General features: G+C 41.9%; 1 protein-coding gene across 1 annotated transcript in view; it reads right to left on the reverse strand.

Annotated features, from left to right (window-relative positions):
• MAP3K3 (mitogen-activated protein kinase kinase kinase 3) overlaps positions 1-19,816 on the reverse strand; it is a 53,746-nt gene extending 33,930 nt beyond the window's left edge. The window contains exons 1-3 of the mRNA XM_024761166.1: positions 19,695-19,816; positions 8,931-8,971; positions 840-939 (exon numbers count right to left, since the gene is read on the reverse strand). Coding sequence (XP_024616934.1) covers positions 840-939; positions 8,931-8,971; positions 19,695-19,790 — 237 coding nt within the window. The 5' untranslated portion in view covers positions 19,791-19,816. The remainder of the gene's footprint in view (positions 1-839; positions 940-8,930; positions 8,972-19,694) is intronic.
• Between the last annotated feature and the right edge of the window lie 4,509 nt (positions 19,817-24,325).

The following is a 24,325-nucleotide window of genomic DNA, read 5'->3' on the forward strand; positions in this document are numbered from 1 at the left end:
AAATTAGAGACACCGCACAGCTACTAAGACCCAACCCAGCCAAAAATAAATAAATTAAAATAAAAAAAAAAAAAAAAAAGAAAAACTACAAAGTAAGGACCTGACTCTCAAAGAGCCATGAGGTTGCCCAGCTTTCCTGTCTTGCCCCCCAACTCAGTTCCCTCAAGGTGCAGGCTCCTTACTGGGCACAAACACAGTGCCTTTCAGACTAATGCAAAGCACCAGCCTAAGCAGACTGCAGCCTCTAGTATGTTCCTTGGAGCTGGGAAAGCAGCCAAGTAACTGACATTCAAAAGAATTCCTTCCTGGGTGATGTTCAAAGTATGAATAAATAAAATGGCTGTTGGGCGGGGTTAGGAGGACTAAGAGTTAAAGAAATCATTAGAGTAGGTGCTAACGTTTGGAACCAGCTACAGTCAGAAGTTAAACTCTGAGAGAAGAATCCAGCATTTATGCCTGTCAATAGAGGATCTACCCACCAGTTTTCCACACCTCCCCAGCCCTACTGAACCCTCTGCTACTAAGGCTGTGCTGGAAGGAAAAAGATAACCTACAAAATGTAAAGGAGACAATAATAAGCCCTGACCCTAATCCCGTACCTGATTCCACCATGGAGCTACCAGCATTCAATGAGCAGAGGGAAATGGACATAGCTATGTAACCCCCCATGTAATAAAAAAGAGAAATCGCAGAATTACTGGAATTAAGAAAAGAGGCTCCAGAAAATGAAAACCTGAAGATGACATTAAAGGAACAAACTAGGAAATCCTCACTTAAACAGAGAGAAAAAAGGTAGGCAGCTGGGCCTCCCTTGCCCGCACACCATCCATCTTTCGTACCTCATTGTTCATGTAATGTAGATCAAGAGGCTGCCCAAACACTGTCGTCACCTTGTGCTCCACATCTTCATATCTTACAGGCCGGCTGAATGCTATAATTCTGAAAAGGAACAGAAATCATGGTTAACTGTATATTTTAAATGCAGGGTTTAGAAGCTATGGCTCCTGAGTGTTATCTTCCTTTTCTTTTCAACATAGAATTCTCTTTTTATTTTTCATGCAGCTTGCCTTTCTCTGTATTTTTTTCTTCTCTTACATCTACCTTTATCTTTTCACCCTTCTTCTGAGCATCTCTCAGGTTTGTCAATAGTACCTATGAGCAGTACTCAATCTCAGCCATTGTTCTTCCACTTCATCTCAGCTCTTTCGGTCAATGACAGTGCAGTATCATAGGAGGATACCTGGATTTAAAAACTATGCTTCAAATATTCCTGTTAGGAAGAAAACTTGGGGATTGGAGCAGCAGTCCTGAAAACATGGTCTTAACTCCTATAAACAACTCAACTCCAGGACTTGAAAGGTCTCTACCATTGTTCATTTTTGAGATGCCGCAGTAATCTCAATGCTGATTATCCTCAGAACTGACATTTCCTGCCATAGTCACAGGAATTCCCCTTGAGCTGGTTATATGCCTGATCAGTTTTTTCTTAACCAGTGACACACGTGTGCATGTAAGTAGCGCTGATACTGATGCTCTTCTAGAGAGACTCTCTAGGTCAGTTCAAAGAACAATTTCTATAAATAGATGGTAGAGTAAGAACATGTTCAAAGAGGTCTTAAAATGATTTGTCATTAAATGTCACAGCAAAATTTACAAGTGGGGATAGATGAAACAAGGTTGGCAAAATGTTGATAATGTTGAAGCTGGGTGACAGGTCCTTGGGGGTTGAGTATCATATTCTACTTTTGTGTGTGCTTGAAATGTTTTTAATAAAAAGCTTTAATTAATGCATTAGGTTTAACTATATGATACTGGAGGTAGTCAACAATTTTTGCATATAAAAGTGGCAATTTTATATGGGACCAACCCAACACTTAAATAATTAAAACAAAAATAAGCAAAGAGGGACTTCCCTGGTGGCACAGTGGATAAGACTCCACACTCCCAATGCAGGGGGCCCGGGTTCGATCCCTGGTCAGGGAACTAGATCTCACATGCCTTTCGCAACTAAGAGTTCGCATGCCACAACTAAGGAGTCCACGTGCTGCAACTAAGGAGCCCATGAGCCACAACTAAGGAGCCCACCTGCCGCAACTAAGACCCCACGCAACCAAATAAATATTAAAAAAAAAATAAGCAAAGAGATAAACAGAAGAGAATATCAGAAACCCATATATATTATATATATATACATACATATATATATGTATAAAGAAAATACAGGATTGAAAAAAATATTAGAGTAGGGAAGGTCTTCCTAAGCATTGCATAAAATAAATAAGACAAAAAGGAAGAAGACAAGTTTGACAACAAAAATTTAAACTTTTGATGGGAAAATAAACCATCAACAAAGTTAAAAAGAGGGCTTCTTCCCTGGTGGCGCAGTGGTTGAGAATCTGCCTGCTAATGCAGGGGACACGGGTTCAAGCACTGGTCTGGGAGGATCCCACATGCCGAGGAGCAACTAGGCCCGTGAGCCACAACTACTGAGCCTGTGTATCTGGAGCCTGTGCTCCGCAACAAGAGAGGCCGCGATAGTGAGAGGCCCGTGCACCGCAATGAAGAATGGCCCCCGCTTGCCACAACTAGAGAAAGCCCTTGCACAGAAACAAAGACCCAACACAGCAAAAATAAATAAATTAATTAATAAACTCCTACCCCCAACATCTTCTTTAAAAAAAAAAAAGACGTTAAAAAGAAATACCAAACTTGGAGAAAATACTTGCAAAAATCAATAAGAAAAAGACAATCCAAGAGAAACACAAGCAAAGGATATGATGAATGGCTAATAAACACGTGAAAAGATGCTTAATGTGATAGGGGAAAATGTATATTAAAACCACCTTAATCTGTTAGCATGTCTAGACTTAGATGAAATCTGACTAGTGTGTGGCGGACTAGCAGCACTCAGCCATCAGCCTCTATAGTTCTTGCCCTCCTCCACACTGACAGGAAGAAGTGCGTGGTCCTCTCATATACTCCCTGCTCCCCCAGACTGGGAAGTGGTATAACAAGGGGAAGAAGCAATAAGCCACAGGAAAGAGGGATCTAAGCCATTTTTTAAAAAATTTATCTTATTGAAGTATAGTTGATTTTACAATGTTATATTAATTTCTCCTGTATAGCAAAGTGATTCAGTTATACATATACATGCATTATTTTTCATATTCTTTTCCATTATGGTTTATCATAGGATATTGGATATAGTTCCCTGTGCTATACGGTAGGATCTTGTTTATCCATTCCATATATAATAGTTTGCATCTGCTAATCCCAAACTCCCAATCCATCCCTCCCCCACCCCCCTCCCCACTGGCAACCACAAGTCTGTTCTCTATGTCTGCGAGTCTGTTTCTGTTTCATAGACAAGTTCATCTGTGTCATATTTCAGATTCCACATATAAGTGATATCATATAGTATCTGTCTTTCTCTTTTTTTAAAAGAAATTTATTTATTTATTTTTGGCTGTGTTGGTTCTTCATTGCCGCGTGCGGGCTTCCTCTAGTTGCGGTGATCAGGGGCTACTCTTCCTTGCAGTGCACGGGCTTCTCATTACGGTGGCTTCTCTTGTTGCAGAGCACGGGCTCCAGGAGCGCGGGCTTCAGTAGTTGTGGCACACGGGCTCAGTAGTTGTGGCTCGCGGGCTCTAGAGTGCAGGCTCAGTAGCTGTGGCGCATGGGCTTAGTTGCTCCACAGCATGTGGGATCTTCCCAGACCAGGGCTCAAACCCATGTCCCCTGCATTGGCAGGCAGATTCTTAACCACTGTGCCACTAGGGAAGTCCTGTTCTCTCTCTTTCTGACTTACTTCACTTAGTATGATAATCTTTAGTTCCATCCATGTTGCTGCTAATTGCATTATTTCGTTCTTTTTTATGGCTGAGTAGTATTCCATTGTATATATATATCACATCCTCTTTGTCCATTCATCTGTTGATGGACATTTAGGTTGTTTCCATGTCTTGGCTATTGTAAATAGTGCTGCTATGAACATAGGGATGCATGTATCTTTTGAATTATAGTTTTGTCTGGATATATGCCCAGGAGTGGGATTGCTGGATCATATGGCAACTTTACTTTTAGTTTTTTGAGGAATCTCCATACTGTTTTCCATAGTGGCTGCACCAATTTACATTCCCATTGACAGTGTAGGAGGGTTGCCTTTTCTCCACACCCTTTCCAGCATTAGTTATTTGTAGACTTTGTAATGATGGCCATTCTGACCAGTGTGAGGTGATACCTCATTGCAGTTTTGATTTGCACTTCTTTAACAGTTAGCGACGCTGAGCATCTTTTCATGTGCCTGCTGGCAACCTGTATGTCTTCTATGGAGAAATGTCTAACTAGGTCTTCTGCCCATTTTTCGATTGGGCTGTTTGCTTCTTTGTTATTGAGTTGTATGAGCTGTTTGTATATTTTGGAAATTAAGCCTTTGTCAGTTGCATCAATTTGCAAATATTTCCTCCCAGTCCATAGGATGTCTTTTCATTTTGTTTATGGTTTCCTTTGCTGTGCAAAAGCCTGTAAGTATGATTAGGTCTCATTTGTTTATTTTTGCTTTTATTTCTCTTGCCTTGGCAGACTGACCTAAGAAAACAGTATGATTTATGTCAGAGAATGTTTTGCCTATGTTCTCTTCTAGGAGTTTTATGGTGTCATGTCTTATATTTAAGTCTTCAAGCCATTTTACGTTTATTTTTGTGTATGGTGTAAGGGTGTGTTCTAACTTCATTGATTTACACGTGGCTGTCCAGCTTTCCCAACACCACTTGAAGAGACTCTCTTTTCTCCATTGTATATTCTTGCCTCCTTTGTCAAAGATTAATGGTAGGTAATGTGGGTTTATTGCTGGGCTCTCTGCTGTGTGTTCCATGATCAAAATGTCTGTTTTTGTGCCAATACCATACTGTTTTGATTACTGTAGCTTTGTAGTATTGCCTGAAGTCTGGGAGGGGTATGCCTCTTGCTTTGTTCTTTTTCCTCAGGATTGCTTTGGCAATTCTTAGCCTTTTATGATTCCACATAAATTTTAGGATTATTTGTTCTAGTTCTGTGAAAAATGTCATGGGTAATTTGATAGGTAAGCCATTGGATTTTAATGAAATCTGGCTGGCTGAAATCAGTGAGCACCATAAAAGCTGTTATCATCTAGAACTGCGCTGTTCAGTATGGTAGCCACTAGCCACATGTGGCTATTTAAATTCAAATTAAATTATAGAATTGGCTCTTTCAGTCCCACTAGCCACATTGCAAGTGCTCACTAGATACATGTGGCAAGTGCCTAGTATACTGGAGAACTCAGCTATAAGTCGGCCCTCCATATCCACAGGTCCATATCTGCAGATCAAAAATATCTGAAAAAAATTCCAGAAAGTTCCAAAGAGCAAAACTTGAATTTGCCACATGCTGGCAACTATTTACATGGCATTTACATTATATTAGGTATTATAAGTAATCCAGAGATGATTTAAAGTATACACGAAGATGTACATAGGTTATATTGCAAAGACTGCACCATTTTACATAAGAGACTTGACCATCCAAGGAGGTTGGTATCCACAGGGGGTCCTGGAACCAATTCCCTCGGCTACCAAGGGATTACTATAGAACCTTTCCATTACAGCAGAAAGTTCTACTGAACAACATTGATAGGATATTACTATAAACCATAATCTATCCTTCACACAAAGCATAACATCTCAGGAAGATAATTTCTCTATAACTTTTCCTTCATCCATCACTACCTTTCATTTTTGGAAATTATACTGCTGAATGTATTAGCTTATATCTACCAGGAAATCCATCCATATTGTAATCCTTATATTTCCCTCAAATCAACTGTCCCAAGCAATAATTAGGTGCGATCTAGATACGAGTGTTTTCTGGATTCTTTTGAGAGAATACCTTTCTATTAATTCAAAAGGGGCCAGCCTTTTTTTTTTTTTAATCAATTTTTAAAATTTATTTATTTTTTTGGCTGCATTGGGTCTTCGTTGCTGCGTGTGGGCTTTCTCTAGCTGTGGCAAGCAGGGGCTACTCTTCCTTGCGGTGCACAGGCTTCTCATTGCAGTGGCTTCTCTTGCTGTGGAGCATGGCTCCAGACCTACGGGCTTCAGTAGTTGCGGCATGTGGGCTCAGCAGTTGTGGCTCGCAGGCTCAGCCATTGTGGCTCACAGGCTCTAGAGCACAGGCTCAGTAGTTGTGGCACATAGGCTTAGTTGCTCTGCAGCATGTGGGATCTTCCTGGACCAGGGATCGAACCCATGTCTCGTGCCTTGGCAGGCAGATTCTTAACCACTGTACCACCAGGGAAGTCCCCGGGGCTAGCCTTTCTGAATAAAATACCAGGAGATCACTCAGATGTCTCTAGCACAGTTAGAAAAACATCAGGCTCAGAGATAAATTTTCCTGCATTTGGCCTGGTGATGAGCCATTCAAAACCCCCAAAAGCAGCCCAAAAGTCTGGTCAAGATCAGAAACCAGCACTCCCAGGTTTGGTAAGATCTAAGCTGCTGCTACCACCTTGAATAACAGACATTTTTAGGCCAGTACTTCAAAGAGAGGTCTAACAGCCAGGACAACCATCCCCACCAGTGTTCAGACATGAAGGGAAGGAGATCCTAATCTACAGTCCTCTTCTGCCCTCCTGAGGCTAAGAGGGAGGAAGGGTAAAAGTCTGATGCCCACCCTTCCAAAGCAAAGGGAAAATCAGCCCACCAGAATGGATACCTGGCAATGACGAATGGGAAAAGTTACTACTTCTTTCCTCTTTTCTGTAAATTCTTATTCTATAAGGGCCTACAACATTTAGGTACATACTGTCCATATTCCCTGTAAAAAGTAAAGAAAGCCCACAATAGCAGTTTCTACAAAATCCTAAGACATGAAATACACGAAACCAGAGCTGTCTGGCACAGAGCAGCTTGAACTTGGCTTCCCCGCACCGACTTTATAAAGTCCTCAATTCCACACACAGTACACAAACAGTGAAATGCCATGGCTCCCGAAAACAGCTCCATAAAAAGAGAATGCAGTTTTCAAAACCTTGATACCAACACTGCCGCTCAGGGCTTCAGAAGCCTGACCACCTTAAATATTTGTGGTTTCGATCTGGCAGCATCTCTGAAACTAAACACATACACTTTCTCAGTGTAAGTCCGCTCACTGTAACTGCATACCACTTAGGGAACAGGAATTCAGGAGCGCGTACTGTGTAATTAGGCTCCAACACAACTGAGCTTTTGATTTCCTATCTTCATACTTCTGAAAACTCTCTGCTGCTCCAAGTTTGGCAATCCCTCCAAAACCCAGTCAGGTCAGAAGTGTGAAAAGGAGCAACAATGAAGCGACAATTTAAGTTCCATGCTACTGGCAGGTCATAGGACAAACAGCTGGGGACAGAGCTCAGAAGACCTTCTTCCCTCCGGCCCTGGAACAGCCCTAGAATTCGCATGGCGGCAGCAGAACCCTGGCTCTGCAGACCACTCTTTGTACAATGTTTCCATCCGGCAACCTCTGACAACCTTGCAGACTTCCGAATGTATTTTTTTAAGGGAGAACAGCAGCCAAAGATCTCCTCTGGAGCTAGTTTCAAATTGGGCTGAAAGATGCCAGCAGTACAGAACTACCAGTACAAGAGCATTTGAAGGCACTAAGGTCCTCTGGAGGGACTCCTAAAGTAGGTGGATCTTATCCTGATGGGTATGCTCTTTGCCCCTCCAAATGCTCAAAGCAAAGGAAAAAAGGCGGGGCAGTTATCAATGGGAGAGAAAGGCAAAGAGGGGGAAAACAGGTACTGAAAAGCTTGCTTGTGTGCATGCTTGTGCCACATACATGCACACACAGGGTCTCAAATATCTCCTGACCAGAGTTCTGTATGCTTTCTTAAAGGTTTTCCTTAAAATAACTTGAGAAATTCAGTAGAGTCATTTTTCTCCACTGAGAACTTCTACCTTGACTTCCTACAAGAAACTAAATACTGACAATGGAGAAAAGAATACAAGGGTTTTGTAACATTACTTTCACTTCCCTAACAAGGTAAAATACAGAATGCAGACTGAAAACTCCCTTTCTATGTCCTCAAATGAACTGAAATCTTTCACAACTGAGGGACTTGATGCAGCTTCCCATGACCTAGAGACATTTTAAACTTTTTTTTTCTTTTTCCGCTGAGTTGGGTCTTCATTGCTGCGCACGGGCTTCCTCTCATTGTAGCGAGCAGGGCTACTCTTCGTTGTGGCGTGCGGGCTTCTCATTGCGGTGGCTTCTCTTGTTGCAGAGCACGGGCTCTAGGTACGCAGGCTTCAGTAATTGCAGCTCGCAGGCTCTAGAGCACAGGCTCAGCAGTTGTGGCACACAGACTTAGTTGCTCCGCGGCATGTGGGATCTTCCCAGACCAGGGCTCGAACCTGTGTCCCCTGCACTGGCAGGCGGATTCTTAACCACTGCGCCACCAGGGAAGTCCCAAGACATTTTAAAGAAAAACTTCCAATTCACCAACCTGACCCCCGATGTGGACAAAACCAGGGACACTCTATCGGGGATGGGAATGGCACCACGTAACAGGAGAATCCTCATCTCCCTCTGATGCCCATGGCTGGCACAGTGTCAGTGTGTCTGGAAGCCATGACTCAGTAGAGCTGGGGTCCTGACTTCCTCCCCTAGCACAATGGTGGATCTCACAGTAGCAAAATAAGAGCAGAAGAGTAAAACATTAGCAGTTGAAATGGCTTCCAATTTTAAGACCAGAAACAAGGTTCAATCAGTAGGCCAAACCAAGGGTGAAACTTTCCCCTTTATGCCCTATCAACCCCATTCCCCAGCCAGTGACCCCACAGGAATCACTCCAGGGCAACGGCTTCCACAAGCTGAACACTTTCTAAGAAATGCAGCATACATGAACACAACCACTCATCAGAAGGCAGACTTACCGCCTCTCCCCATTGTGCTCGAACTTGATTCTGACGTCACTCTGCCAAAGAAATGATAGACAGGTTAGCGGGTTCTCTGGAGTGTGTCACTCCTGCCCTTCCCAGGTAAGCCTCAGGCAGTCCTTTAGCAACCTTAGGCAGACATCCCTGATGGCTCCTGTTAGAGCTTCTCTACCCCGACAGGCATTCCTTTCAATGAGTTCTAACCTCAGCGGCAACAAAGCTCTTGGGACAAGATCCTTTGGTGGCTGCCCCAGCTCAGGTGCTCTGCTCTGACATATCATTTCTAAGTTCACACACTCTCTATTTCCACAACTGGCTCTGGAGTTTCTCCCACTATATCACCACCTCCTGGCCAGCACACCGTTCCTTCTGGGCTGATGTAACTAGACAGAAAAAGAAACCTTAATACTGATACTTCCTAGCTCTACGACCACAACCAAGTTACTTATCCTCTGTAAGTCTTAGTTTTTCCACCTGCAAAGTAGGGCTAAACATACCTAATTCACAGAGTTGCTATGAGAACTAAACGAGCAAATGTAAGTAAAATACCTAATACATAGTAGACATGCACTAAATGGTTGCTGCTGCTACTAATGATTTCCACAATCCTTTCAAGACTGCCCTCAGTGGGAGTAAAGTGGCACTCTGGACAAATACCTTATAATTGTCCCCAGCTCTAGCCTCAATTACCATCATGTGTACCCTATAAGCTCCAGGAGGACAGGGATCATGTCTCTCTTGTTTCTGTAGCTCCAGTGATAAGCAAAGGTAATAGTATATATCTGTGCTTACAATATTTATTAAACGGATTGACTGAAGAATAGAGTTGGGCTTAAGTGTCAGAAATTAAGACGAGGTAGGAGTGTTAGAATGTTAAGGAACAAATCAAGGAGGACGAGAGATACTGTAAAGGGCAAACAAACAACTTGAAGGAGTTAAAAATGACAGGAAAAGGGAGAAGATATTATAGAAGAAAAGAACAGGTACAGGGGAAAAAGAAAACTAAGATAGTCAGGAAACCAACAACTAATAGAGAGGGAGGTAAGAAAGTTCATGGTCAATGAATGAAAATTATACTGAGATTGACAAATTAAAAAACTGTGGCTTGGAAGAAAGAAGAGGGTTTCAGAGTATCTGAAGATGAAGAACATAGAGCAGACAGAAAAGATGACAGAAAAGGGAGAAAGCTGAAAGGTAGGGTGGGTGCACACAGGACTTCCTTTTCCCAAGAGATTGGGAGGCTAGAATTCCCTACCAGTCAAATGAACTAGACTGGTGTTTCTAATTTACACTCTAAAAATTACTGAGGACCCCAAAAAGCTTTTGTTTATGTAGATTATATCTACTGATATTTGCCATGTTAGAAATTAAAATTGAGAAAATTTAGATTTTATTCATTTAAAAATAATTTTAAAACGTTATGTGTTAACATAAATACATTTTAATTAAAAAAACTTTAAAAAAGTGAAGTGAGAGAATGCCAGTCTCTTTAATGCATGGCTTAATAGGAGACAGCTGGATTCTCATATCAGTTTTTGCTTTCAAGCTGTTGTGATAATACGTATTGTGTAGCCTCTGGAAAACTCTACTGTACATTCTTAAGAGTATGAGGGTATAAAGGGCAAGGAACATCTTAGTACTATTATGAAAATAGTTTTGACCTGATGGACCCTCGAAAGGTTCTTGAGAACTTCCTAGGGGTCCTAGAACACACCTTGAGAGTCAATGAATTAAAATATAAGAATACAGCCTCTAACTCACTATTTTAAAGACAGGGAAATGGAGGCTCAAAGAGCTTCATGACCCTGAAAAGCTCACATACTAAACAGTGGACAGCAAAGCTCCCCTGAGGAGCAGGCCTGCGATGTGACAACTTTTCAAAATACAGCCCTGATACAGTCCTTTCATCCTTTGATGTAACATATGGGCCACTTGATCCCATTACTAATAATATGACAACAGTTAACATTTACTGAGGATTTACTATATACTAAGCCTTGCTCTAAGCATGTTACATATATCAATTAAACTAACCCTCACAACAGGTACTATTATTGTGTCTACTTTACAGGAGAACCTAATTTACAATGAAGTTAAACAAGTTCTCTCAAGATTATAATGCTTTAAAAGAAGCTCAGATATGCTATAACTTAAGTGTCACACAGGCAAGGGAGGTTTATTTTACTCACAGATGCAGGGCTTCAATGGGAGCACTGAAAGAAGGAAACTATCAAAGGATCTTTTGAGACCTTTTCAGAACTCATGGAGAAGATGGAGTAATAATGGAGCCAGCATCAGGAGACCAGGATAGCGATCATGCAGGAAGCTATGGGGCCTGGGGAACCAGTAGGGGAGGCTCTGGCTGAGGCTGTGCACAGGTGGAGATGGAGGAGGTGGCATGGGAAGGCAGTGTGCCCCCTCTGGTGTGCATTCCAGGTGAGAGAGACTGTGTGTGTACATGCGCGTGTGAACATGAGCACACAAGCAGAAAGGTGAGGCACTGCTGCAGAGAAGTTATCGTGGGGCTTCAAGGTTTGCATGAGTGACAGCAGTGTTTTCACTGTCTTCTTTTTCTCCTTCCCCTGAACTACTAAGCAGTTCCCGTGGCAAGGCCTTCCGAAGCACAGTGCCTGCAACACGCTGCCGCATCTGACATGCTGTCTCCAGCTTCCCATGCTGTCTGGTTCCACAACTAGCTCTGGAGTATCCCAAGTGCTCACCGCAGTTTGCAGCCCTGTCTGTCCCTGCAGCTGGGTTACCACTCCTTTCACCTCCTCCTGCTCACAGCCCAGCACACCTTGGTGTAGCACTCATTATTATTATATTTTATTAATCGATTCTATTTTTAGAACAGCTTTAGAGTTACAGAAAAGTTGAGCAGATAGAGCAGAGTGTCCATATACCCTTCTCCCCTCTCCACCCCCAGTTTCCCCATCAGTAACATTAGTATGGTACATTTCTTTTTGTTACAACTAATTAAACAATATTGATGTGCTGAATAAAGCCCATAGTTTATTCAGATTTCCCTTTTTTTCCTGTTGATTAAAAAAAAATTTATTCCTGTTGATTTTTATCTAATTTTTTATAGCAATAAAAAACACATAACATAAAAACACATAACAATAGCTCTCATTCTAAACTGGGACATTATATTTAGATGCACCTATGAAGGAATCCCCTCTGTCCCTTTGTGGGACTGAAGGAACTAAATTTATTTCATCATGGGCCACAATCCAAATACTATTCTACTTGAATTTAGTGAGAAAGGGAACTAAACTTTTGCCTCAGACCACAAATCACTCCCACTCAAGACTAACCTAGCCTGTGATTAGTAAGCAGTGTAAACAAAGATGCCTAGCCTTCTGAATCCCTTGTCTGATGTAGCTACAGCCTTTCCAGAGCAGGATGCAGGCTTCCATGTACCACATGGTATGCCCAGATCTGCCAAGTTCCTAAATCTGAGTGACCCCTGTCAGGCTGACTAGAATAAGCCATGGATAAGAAAGTTCAGATAAAGCTAACTAGATTCAATTCCTTCCTGCCCACCATCCTCCTTGCTCCTCTGAGGCATTTCGCACTGGTAGCCGCGTCCTCTGTCACAAGGTTCTCTCCTCTTGCCTCTGTGACTCTATCCCAAGCCAGGGAACCTGCCACCACTCTAACCACTTCTGCTTCTTTGCTGGTTCCTCTTCCTCATGCCTTCTCACACCCCTCCCCCAACATGTAACTGTGCCTCAATGTTTGGACTTCTGGCCTCTGGATTTCTCTCCCTCTTCTCACATCTTCCCCTCGGCAGGAATTAAAAAATCAGGCAACCTATAAATAGAAGATTCCCAAATCTCTATGTCCAGCCCCAATTTCTCAAGCGAAACCTCATCTGTCTGCCACAGATATAAGGCAGATAAGTCATTGTTAGGAATGCAGCACTAGAGTCAAACTGTCTGGCTTCAAATCCTGGCTCTATAACCTCCTTGTTGTAACCCTGAACTAATCTCTCTGTGACTCAGTTTCCTCATGTGAAAATAGTGACAGTATCTATCTCATGGAGTTATCAAAATAATTAAATGAAATAACTGGATAAAGATATGAGAAAAGTTCCTGACACATAATAAGTGCTCAAAAAATGGTAATACAGGTCCTTTAGCCAAAATCCTTGGGGCCGAAAGTGTCTCAGAAAGCACTTTCGGATTTAGAGAGGTAGTGGTATGTGTTCTGTATGTTAAGTGATGCCCCTCCAGGGGGAAGGTGTCTGGGCAGCACTCCATGGCAGAGCAGAACGCTCACAGGCATTCCGTGCACCCCTCTGCGCTGCTTGGCCTCTCCTGAAGTTAGTTTGGGATTTTGTAACTACTTCTGACCAGCAGCTGGGAACAAAGTTGAGTTCTACACTCTCTTCCCTGGCAGCCACGTGTGCCAGGTCAATGGAGCCACCTTCAATCAGGGTCCTTAAGTGACTGTGGGGAACACTGTCCCCCCTTCCCTGTGCTGGCCATATCTGTACAGTCACTAAGATTTAGGGTTTACCTGTTAAGAGCAAAAGCTAGTTTTTGTATTGAAAAGTATGAATATTCACTATTAGTCAAATAAATAAAGACTGTAAATAGCCCTGTGTCCATTCAGGCCAAGTTTTGTTGCCAAATGAATTTGCTGCAAATTTAAAAATAAATAAATTTTTAAAAACATCTTTTAGTTTGCAGTACTTTTTGGATTTTAGAGTTGCAGATAAGGGATTGTGTACCTGCAAAAGCAATATACACACATACCTCTCAGAGTATCACTGTAGTCGCAAACTCAACCTAGCCATGTGTGTCTGCATCAACTACCCTCCCGAACTAGTCCCCCTTCTCAGTGTTGCCATTTCTAATACTGGCTACAGGCTCAAACCTCTGAGTTCTGCTTGATTCTTTCCTTCTTTTCCCTTTCTCACAGCCAGACAGCAAGTTCCAATTCTCCCCTCCAGGGACTCCAGTATGAGACTCTGCTTCCCATTCTCTCAGTTGTCACTCTCGGAGCCCCTTTCCCCTCCTGAATTCCTGAAGCAGCCTCTGTACTTCTCAGCTCCCCCCTTCCAGCACATTCTACATTCCTCCACAGTTTCAGTCATCTTAACCACCGCTTTCACCACATCCCTTCTTTGTTCAAAAAGTAATCAGTGATACCCATGGCCTATGGAATAAAGTCTAAGTTCTTTACTGTCATTCAAAGCCCTCTGGAATGTAAGCTCACTCAGTTTACCTAATCATCTCACACCGTTTGTTCTCAAAGGGAACCCTCTCTCCAGCCAGATCAATGCCCACCCTATTTCCTGAAATATGCCATATTCATTCCTTCCCCTAGGCCTTTAATAATTCAGCTTCCCAACCTGGAGTGCCACACTTCCTCCTTTCCACCTAACTAAACTCTTATACATCCTTCACTGCCTGGTTCCAGTGCCACCTCCTCCAGAAATGACTCCATAACTCCTTCGGCCCAAGTTCGTCTTTTACTCTCCTGGCCTCCTGTGGCTCTCAGTATCTGTACCATGTATTTAGGCATAGTCACATAGTACCTTAGTTTCTTTCTTTTTTTTTTTTTTACATATTTCTCATTTCTCATAAGACTGCATGATTCCTAGGGTACAGGGAATATAACTTATATTTCTTTGTCTAAGAAGGTTGAGTATAGGCCCATGTTGAACTGAATGGAGAGGTGCCACAGCTGCTGAGAAAGAAGTGCCAGTACAAAAATTCAGATCTAGGCAGGTTCAAGTCCCCTGCCCACCAGAGCTAATTTGGTGAAAGGAAGAGTGAGAGCATGCCCAGGCCTGGCTGCAGGCCTCCAGGCTTAGCTACAGATTTGGGAACTCAGGGGGCAATAGGAGTAACCAATGATACCAAACTTAAGCAGACATGACCTTCTCAAAGTTTGAACTCAACAACTGGATATGTAACCCAAGAAGACTCCGAAGAATTCAAAAAAACCTTTATTAAACAAAGGCTTGTGAACCTCTGACCTGGCAGAGGTCCTGGCCAGCCCGTGTCTCCGGTGCCCTCTCTCTGACTCTGCAATGCTCCCCCTCCCTGTAGTTGCCATATACCTTTGGCTCCCACATCTCTGGCACTGGAGTCCTTACTTTGCCAAAGAAAGTAAATAAATGAGAAGAAAAGAGCAACAAAAATAATTTTATTTGTGTGACTCAGGAAAGTCCTAAGAGATCAGCGGAAGAGGTGATTATAAAGCAACCTTCTTCCCTACCCTAATTCTTTCTATATCCCCAGTCCCAGCATTGTGCCTGGCATGCAGCAGGGGCTCAGTGAGTATCTGAATAAATCAATGATGAAATAGTGTATTAGTTATTTACTGCTAGTTAATAAACTATCACACACAAAAAAGGAAGCTTCTTACAAAACAGAATATGAGGCTTGTATATTGCATTATGTTTTATTTTCAAACTAGCCAGCCTATCTTATCAACAACCCATGAAAGAGAAAGGAAGTCCTCAAGAGTCAGGTCTATCACAGTAAAAGCAAAAGACAGTCTGCTCAATCACTGACCCTGTGGAGGAACAGCTCCTAGAATTCTCCTCCTCTGTAACTGATAGCCAAGAGCCTGCCCTTCTAGCACCTGCTATGAAGAAAGCAACTTTTCCATTCTTAAGCACCCACTAGTGAACATCTGGAGGGTCAGACCCAGACCCTGGGCTCTGTTCAAGCCTCTACCTACCACCGTGATAAGATTCAAGGGAAACAGGAATCCATGGTAATAAGGATTCTATTTTTTCTTCTACTGGGACTTTCATATACCGGGTTAGCTTCCTAAGTCTGCAAAGGACCATCTGATATATAGTAATGTCAATCCAATAAAGGTAGAAAACCTTAACCCTTTCAGTTCCATGACAATCTGCATACTTCTGGTTAGATGCTTTCACTAGCGCTCATACCCACAATGCCCGAACATTAACAGAAGTGATGTAGTCACTACCACTTTACACCTGTACCTTGTTTTACAATGTATAAAATCTTTTGTATTCTGTCTATGATCTTACAACAACTTTCAGAGGTAGACACTATGCCTGTATTTTCAGATGGAAAAACTGAGGTTTAAAAAGGTTATCAGACTTACACATGGTAAAATTACTGTGACCGGGAGTCAGAAGATCTGGGTTTGCTTCCTGGCTCTACTTAATATCTTTGCATAAGCACTTTGTAAACTTTAAAGTATTACACACATGCTTACAGTTTAGCTTATAGTTGTTGTTATTGCAGTTAACTGTTGCTGTTGGAAGCACTCTCTAAACTGTAAGATCCATGTTAATGGATTATTAACAACTCAATGACTTCTGGGCCAGTGCTCCTTTCACTACACTAAGCTGTCGCCCTCACAGAGAAATAGCACCTGTTGATAAAGCACTGTTAGTTGATGACTGCTAAAGGGTCTGCCCTTCATGACCTATAAAACCATCCACAGGCCCCAGCTGAGGATGTGCCACACATATCTAAGAACATGCAGCCAGCTCTAACTGGCTGTAGGCTTCCAGGGACCTAATGGCCAGGTGGGAGAATACAGAGAGCACAGATCCTAACTCTTAGCAAATAGTTGAATAACCAAACGCCTCATACCCCTGTACTTCCGTAGCTGCTCAGAATGCTTAGTTTTTCTCAAATGTATTCTCTTTTTCAATTAATTGCCTAGCTTGTTTACTCAGGGAAGAGGATATCTGAAGTCTTGCCAAGCAGAGGTATTAAATTATGATTTCCCGTTCTTCCAGGCCTCAGCCCCCAAACGATTCTGTCAGTGAACCCCCAGTTCCTGTGGCATTCCTTGCTGTGCCAAGCTTGAGCCCCATGAGGCTATGCCAATCTCAGCCCTGCCATTCTCACTCTGAGGCACTGCTTGCCTCTGCCAACATCATTCCATCCCTGAACAAACCACCTTTCCTGGTGGCCAAAACACTCGGGTACTTTCAACTGGGACTCTGCAATTTGAATCTTTAGCCCAATTTGACATTTCTTAGACCAATTTGGCATCTCTTAGCCCTTTAAATTAGGTTTTGATCTTTCAGTCCTCTCTCCTCCTAAGCATGGACCTTCTGACAGAAGAATTGCTACTGGAGAAAACCGTTTAATCCTATCCTAGGCCCAAGCAAACAAAAACAAGAATTTTTAAAAAGGGAATTCACTGTGTAAACTGTAAAGTCCTACATTAACAGATTATTAACATCTCAAGACTCAGGCTGGGCTCTTTTCATTACATTGAGCTGTAAATACTTCTCCCCCTAAATGTTCCCACCATCCCCATCTCACCCCATCCTTCCTTGGAAATGCAATCACTGAGACTCTCTCTCCTTCTGCTTTCACGATTTTGCTGAAGACTATTTCTCCTGGTCAGAAGCTGAACATCTGCTATACTTCCCAGGAGAGACCATTCTACAACCTTGACTTTATTAAGGGGGAAGCTATTTTGACGTTTTCATTGCCCTTTTACCCAATATTAGCATAAAACTTTGAGCTTCAATTTCTAAACAGCCATGCTAGATCCAAGCTTCATATTCCTCCCAGATCCCCATGCCCCCTGGAATAGACGCTTAGCTGGGATTCCCACTGATGAGCTTATCACAATGTATAGAAACTCATGACCTGTGTGGTGGAACGAATGTACCAAGGAGATGTGCACATCTCCAAGCATGTACTTAATTTCTTGCCCAACAAATCAACAGTCCCTTATACAGTATATAAAGTTGTGCTATCCAAGACAATAGCCATTAGCCATATGTAGCTATTTAAATTTAAATTTATTAAAATTAAATAAAATTTTAAATTCAGTTCCTCAACTACACTGGGCAGTACAAATATAGAACATTTCTATCACCACAGAAGTTTACTGGACAGCACTGATAGAGGTTGCTTATGAATAATACTGTTGTGAGAAATGGTGACAGCACACAGGTAATGAGTAACCAGTGCTCCCTGCAAATCCACTAAAACAATTTGTCCAGGAAATGAATTCCACACTCTTCCAGCACTAGTAGATTTAAAATCACATTTTAGCTTTAACGGGTAATTTTGTTCCTTACCAAAAATTTCTTTTTCTCACTGGCCCCTGCACATGAGCTTGTAGTTACTGTGGGGCTGTTCAGAAGGGCTGAGCTGCTGCTGTTGTGTTTTTTCTTTAAAAGCAAAAAAACTGAGGTTAATAATTTGTATCCTTCATGCAACAGAAAAAGTTTGACGATATTCAAGTAAACCGTGGGTCCAAAGAGCTAGTACCGCTTGTTAAGATTATTTCCTCTATACTAGTCAATCCTTTTCACAGGCTTCTACCTTCATAACCACTGCCTTCACCCCAATAACACAGCAGCAGGCATGGTAAAAGATCAGGATTTTTCTTATAATAGCTTTTAGGCCTAAACAGGATTCCTAAAAGGTAATCTCCCTTCAAGGAATGATCAGAGACCACTCCACCCCTCCTCTTCTCCGCAGAGTCCATTTAGGTCTTCCAACTCAAGAAAGCTTCCCCTTTTCACCTACTAACTGACATCCACGCTAATAGTCCCATTTGGAGAAAGATCAGCTGACTGGAGCAGCGTTAACAAGCACACTCTACATAGGAAGACAGGAAGGAAAGTGAGGTCATTAGGCTCAAGCCTGGGGGAGGGGATTCACTTCTGGTAAAATGCTCCTTCCAAAAGCAGCTTTGAATAGAAGTGAGTTACAGCAAGTGAGAACCCACACAATTAGAATAATGTATGAAAACAGTACAAGAATGGGCCTTATTCTGTTGTTCCCCTAGTTCTGTAAGGTAAACACAAAAAATAAAAGCAGCTTTCTAAACTATTCCTTATGTTACAACTGAAACAAAAGGACTTCGGGTCCCTAGTTTTCCTAAAGGCAGGAAATACTCTGGGAGGCTATATCTAGCCAACCTCAGACAGAAAAAGTTCTAGCCCCTTATACTTTCTCCAGGAACCAAGAGCACTTCTGAAGAATTGGTAGACAAGGTGCAAATGAGGAGAGAGAAGATTAGCTGATAACGAAGAAAACCACAAGGAAGGATATCATCAAACACACCAAACTCGGCCATCTGATACCCACCAGGAAGGAAAGCTCCCCGTCACTCACTCCTCTCTGTGGGCCAAAGGGCCTAGGCAACAGGGAGGTCAGTGACACTGGAGGTGAGAAGAAGGTTCTCAACAGCGCACAACTTTAAATGTTAACAAAATAGAAGCTGTTTTCCTAAAGAAGCACACAACCCTCAATGAACAGGCACTCTCAACTACCTGAGTTAATGGGGGGAAACAACTGTAAACAACAATAACAAAATCACTCATTGTTACTTTCAGAATATATATGATGTTTTATTAAATAAATTTCCCTTCCTAACTACATTTTAAATAAACCAATACTAAAATTAATTAATTTTTTCTGAGTATATACTGTAAGATAGCTAAAAAGTTTCTGAATTAGGGATCGTGAATCTGGATAAAATATTTGCCAAATGATCAGTAAAGGAAAAAGTATATGAATACTGTCCCCATAATTAGTGAAGAAATTATTCTAACTCCCTACAGATGAAACAGTATTTACAAGGTGAGATGCACAAGGCATTGGGACTCCAGATCACAACCCACACCTGGTTAGTACATATCACTTACCATTTAACAGACTTAAGGGAAGGGACCAATAGCATTCAAGCCTGTATCAGAGTATCATTGGCTTCTCACATTATTTCCCACCTGAAAACCCCTCCCCAACAAATTTAGTTAACAGCCATGGCCGCACACACCTGCCTATTTGGGTGACCCGTTTCTTTGTTCTTCATGGTCTCATATCCAGGCACCCGGGGACGTCGGCTCATCTGGAGGGCCACCAGATCCTTCATGATTGAGTTCAATGCCTCCTGTTCGTCTGCAAAGAAAGAGAGCACATGGGCTAAGGTACTTTAATACAGACCACAGACGTACTTTCACAAATTATATAACTAATACTCAGGGAGTTCTGCCCAGGTGAGAGACCCTGTAACTATAATCACATGACTTTGCTACCTGTGAAAAGTAGATAACTGAGGTCAGACTATGGCAATTTGAATTTTAATGGATTCTTAACAGCTCTCCAATCAGATTTCTGGCAGCAATATCTACCAGTTCACTGGGGGCAAGGGAGGTGTTCAAACAGACCAATTCTTCCAGTGCCAGAGAAACTCAACCAGGAAAAATAGATGAAAAGTTGGAGTGAAGAACAACAAAGCACAGTGTAGTAGGGTACTGAGTGAAGATGAATTCATGGAGAGCTGATTATGGGACACAGTCAGTCAGACTTATTCCTAAACTATCGTACACAGGAGAGCATATTTAAAAGGTACCAAACAAGGACCTCAGGTCACTGCTTTGAACAAAAGTTGTTTTACAAGCCTAGCCTCTGAATGCCCCCTCCCAACTCTACAATTTTATAGGCCTTCTGCTTCCCACAGGGAAGTCAAAAGGCAGTTCTATTGTTTTTCTTCCCTAACTCACCAAGCAATGCATTGTCTCTGCCTTACTGGTATTACTTTTAATCCCCTTTCTTGACATAGCATAGATCACTACAGTTCTCATGCAATGAAGACAACTGGCCAAAACCCGGAACCTAAACCAGCCCAATTCCATGTTTTGCAAAATCCTCCTAGGTCCTTCAAGAGATCCTTGTCTACTCAAATAGCACTGGGGAGTTGAAAATAAATCTGCTGATCTGCAAAGAAACATGAGGAATGAGCTGTTACACTTGCTTTAGTGACAAATGAGTCACTTAGGGACTTGGGGCACACCTTAAAAGAAGTACAAGACTCCACCCACAGAGTGTGCCTATCTTCTGCGCTTTATCACTGTCCCTTGAAAATACTCTAATATCCTGTGGAAAGGAAAGAGCAGCATGGAGTATAGGAAGTAAAGCGGCGTTATTTGCCTCTCCCCTCTTCCTAAACCAAATCTGCTCGGGTGCCCTACATGCCCTCTGAGGAGATGCAGCAAAGGAAGGAGAAGGGTGCCCCTGAAGAGATTTTTGTCTGCTCAGAAAAGTAAAATTAGATTTAAGACTTGAAGGAAAAACACCAGTAGAGTAGCTTCCCAACTAATTCCACTTCAAAATATATACAAAAGTATGAGAGTGATATAGTTGTAGTATGACAAGAATGAGGTAAATGAGATAACGAATGAGGAAGTGGGTGTCTACAGAAAGACATTTGTCAAAATTAAAACACAGGGCTTCCCTGGTGGCACAGTGGTTGAGAGTCCGCCTGCCGATGCAGGGGACACGGGTTCGTGCCCCGGTCCGGGAGGATCCCACATGCCGTGGAGCGGCTGGGCCCGTGAGCCGTGGCCGCTGAGCCTGCGCGTACGGAGCCTGTGCTGCGCAACGGGGGAGGCCACAACAGTGAGAGGCCCGCGTACCACACACACACAAAAAAAATTAAAACATACATCCCATCAATTATTTTATACTTTCTCACAATTTACCTATAGGCTCCTTAAAGGGAACTTGCTTGGTTTTTGTTTTGTTTTTTAACCTCCCAACCAAGATTTTAAAACTAGAGCATAACATCTAAGCTAGGATGACTAGATTATATATATGTATAACATATATATAGGCTTATATATTAAATTGGCTTATATATCATTAAATATTATATATGTATAAATTTATTGGGCCAACTGTAACAGTAAATTGGGGTCATTACGATTATGACTAGGTGGGTGTTTTCTGAGGAACATCCAGTGATAGTCCTAACAGCAGAATGCATATAGTTTTCAGTATCAAGGTAACCAGCCTTAGAATTGAGAACTTCAGTTGTCTCAACTCAGATACTGAAACAAGATGGATGTGAATATACACACACAGACACACGCACATGCTTTCCAAGTCAAATCCATGACAAGTATGACCAAAGAAATTGTTTCTAATTCTGTATAAGATGATGCTATTATAAGAGCTGGTTTATCAGGTTGACAAATTCTGTTTCCAGGAAGCTAACCAATTCCTGGCATTACTTAATGGATAAGAACTTGTTTGGTAGTTCCAGTGGTGAGAACACACTAGAGGAATGGTTTGGTTCTATCTCTTGAAATCTGGGGCAACTGACCCAAGTGAAACAAAGTAATAGAATCTGATTTTGTGTCAAAGTTGCATATATTTCTAGAGGCAAACGGGTTCTTTTTTTAAAAAATAAATTTATTTAGTTATTTTTGGCTGTGTTGGGTCTTCGTTGCTGTGTGCAAGCTTTCTCTAGTTGCGGCAAGCGGGGGCTACTCTTCGTTGTGGTGTGCAGGCTTCTCACTGCAGTGGCTTCTCTTGTTGCGCAGCACAGGCTCTAGGTGCACAGGCTCAGGAGTTGTGGCGCACGGGCTTAGCATGTGGGATCTTCCCAGAACAGGGCTCGAACCCCTGTCCCCTACATTGGCAGGCGGATTCCTAACCACTGCACCACCAGGGAAGCCGTGGTTCTTAAACTGATACTTCAAACTGAGGACATGGATAAAGACAGGAAGCAAATCAAGTGGTTCTTTTAGGCATTTCTTCCTGGATTGGGATTTTAACTGAATTATCTGTGCTATTGTACTCTTTCCTTAAAAAATAAAAACAAACAAACAAACCTTTTAAAAACAAATAGCAGCTTTCTTAGAGTGCAGTAGTCAGTTATATGGACTTTGGAGTCAGAAAGACCTGGCTTTAAGAGGCCTTAAACAAATTACTTATTCTCCCTAAACCTCAATTTCCTAATCTGTAAAATGGAGATAATAAAAGTATCATTACACAGAGCTGCTGTGAAACTTAAGGGAAAAAACAAACAAACAAAAAACCTTACAAATTATTCCTCATGGTACCTAACACTTAGTAATGCTGAAAAAAATGCTGGCTATTATTATTAGCAATGGAGAAAAGGTTAATGGAGGCCACAATCTATCCTAATATTTAGTTGTATTTCTGAATTTTTATTATTAATCATTAACAATAACCATTTACTGAATACCTATCATGTATTATACATTAGACAGTTTTGAAAGCTACTTTAAGGTATTCAAACTCTAGGGGTAAAAAGACAAAACACACAAATACAAGGTTACACAAATAAAAAGACTGAATTAGACAAGAAACAAACCAGAATACATAAACACATGTGTAAAAAAATTTTTTTACAGTGTGAGTAGCAAGAGATTATATAGATGATTTTACAGAATAAAGAGTTTTCCAGAAATGCAAGCTGTACCAGCTATGCAAGAGAGCTTTACAAATAAACTGAGGAGAAGGACATGAAAGCAAGTGAGCAGTGGAGGAAAAGAAAAGGTCAGGGACTGATCCTCAGTGAATAGTAATGCCATCAAGTAGAGTAGGAAGAAGGTGTGCTGGCACAGAAGCCTTTAAGAGGATTGGGAAAAAACAAGAGTGACACCACAGAAGCTCAGACCAAAGAATAGCAGGGGCACGCAGAAGCCAGGCAGGTCCAATAGGGTAGTAGAGGCAGAAACAATTTTACAGGGAACAGAGAAGCTGGAGATTAAAAGAAAATTGGAAGTAGCGGAAATCAACAATTCATTTATGAACTTTACACGTGAACAAGTTGAGGCAGAGGTAATAGTATGCTATAACCTTGAAAAGATTTCCGAAGGATGGGGGTGGTCTGACACACTTAAAAGCTACCAGAAAGAAGCACAGAGGAAGAAGTTAACTCTAGAGATTAGGAGGTCAAGGATCTAGGGGTGAGGAATATTCATAGAAAAAGAAAAGAAGGGATCTATGAAACAAGGTCTACAGTTCAGGCTTAAAAAGTGGAAGCTCTTCAGCAGTCTCAAGCAGACAGCTATCCATAATTATCCAGCGGCGTGTACTTTTCCTTCTCCCCATACCCTGACCTAAGGCATGGGGGCTGCCAGGCAACACACTTCTCTCTCATTAGTCCCAGCAGGAAGTCACTCTTCCAGACTGAGCTATTACTTCTATCTAAAAGCAGGGTCCTAAGGCACTCCCATTTACAAATTCCCTTGGCTTAAAACCCAGAAAAGTTTCCAGAAGCAACATGTCCTTCGATAAACATTGTTGTCCTGCATGATGCCAGACACTCACTCTTTTCCATATATACAACCCCCAAATTTAATCTTTGTTTTCATTTAACAAACTACTTCTTCACCTTGCTCTACCCAACTCTGCCAGATCATCTGATCACACTGCTCACTCAGGAGATCCTGTGCTTCAGAGTGTCTGTGAGTCAGATTTTACTATCTTACTGTTCATGACATGTTACATACTCGCACTGCCTCCACCCTCTCCATACCTGGGCAAACATCATTTCATAGTAAGTATAAGCAAAAGGTCTGATCCTCAATTCACAAGAAACATTTTTCCTTTTTCCTTCAAGGCCCTGGTTGAATCTTCGCTAAATCTCAAAGT

Source organism: Neophocaena asiaeorientalis, unplaced genomic scaffold, assembly GCF_003031525.2.
Source record: "Neophocaena asiaeorientalis asiaeorientalis breed wild unplaced genomic scaffold, Neophocaena_asiaeorientalis_V1.1 scaffold30, whole genome shotgun sequence".
In the NCBI taxonomy this organism is placed as follows: Eukaryota; Metazoa; Chordata; class Mammalia; order Artiodactyla; family Phocoenidae; genus Neophocaena; species Neophocaena asiaeorientalis.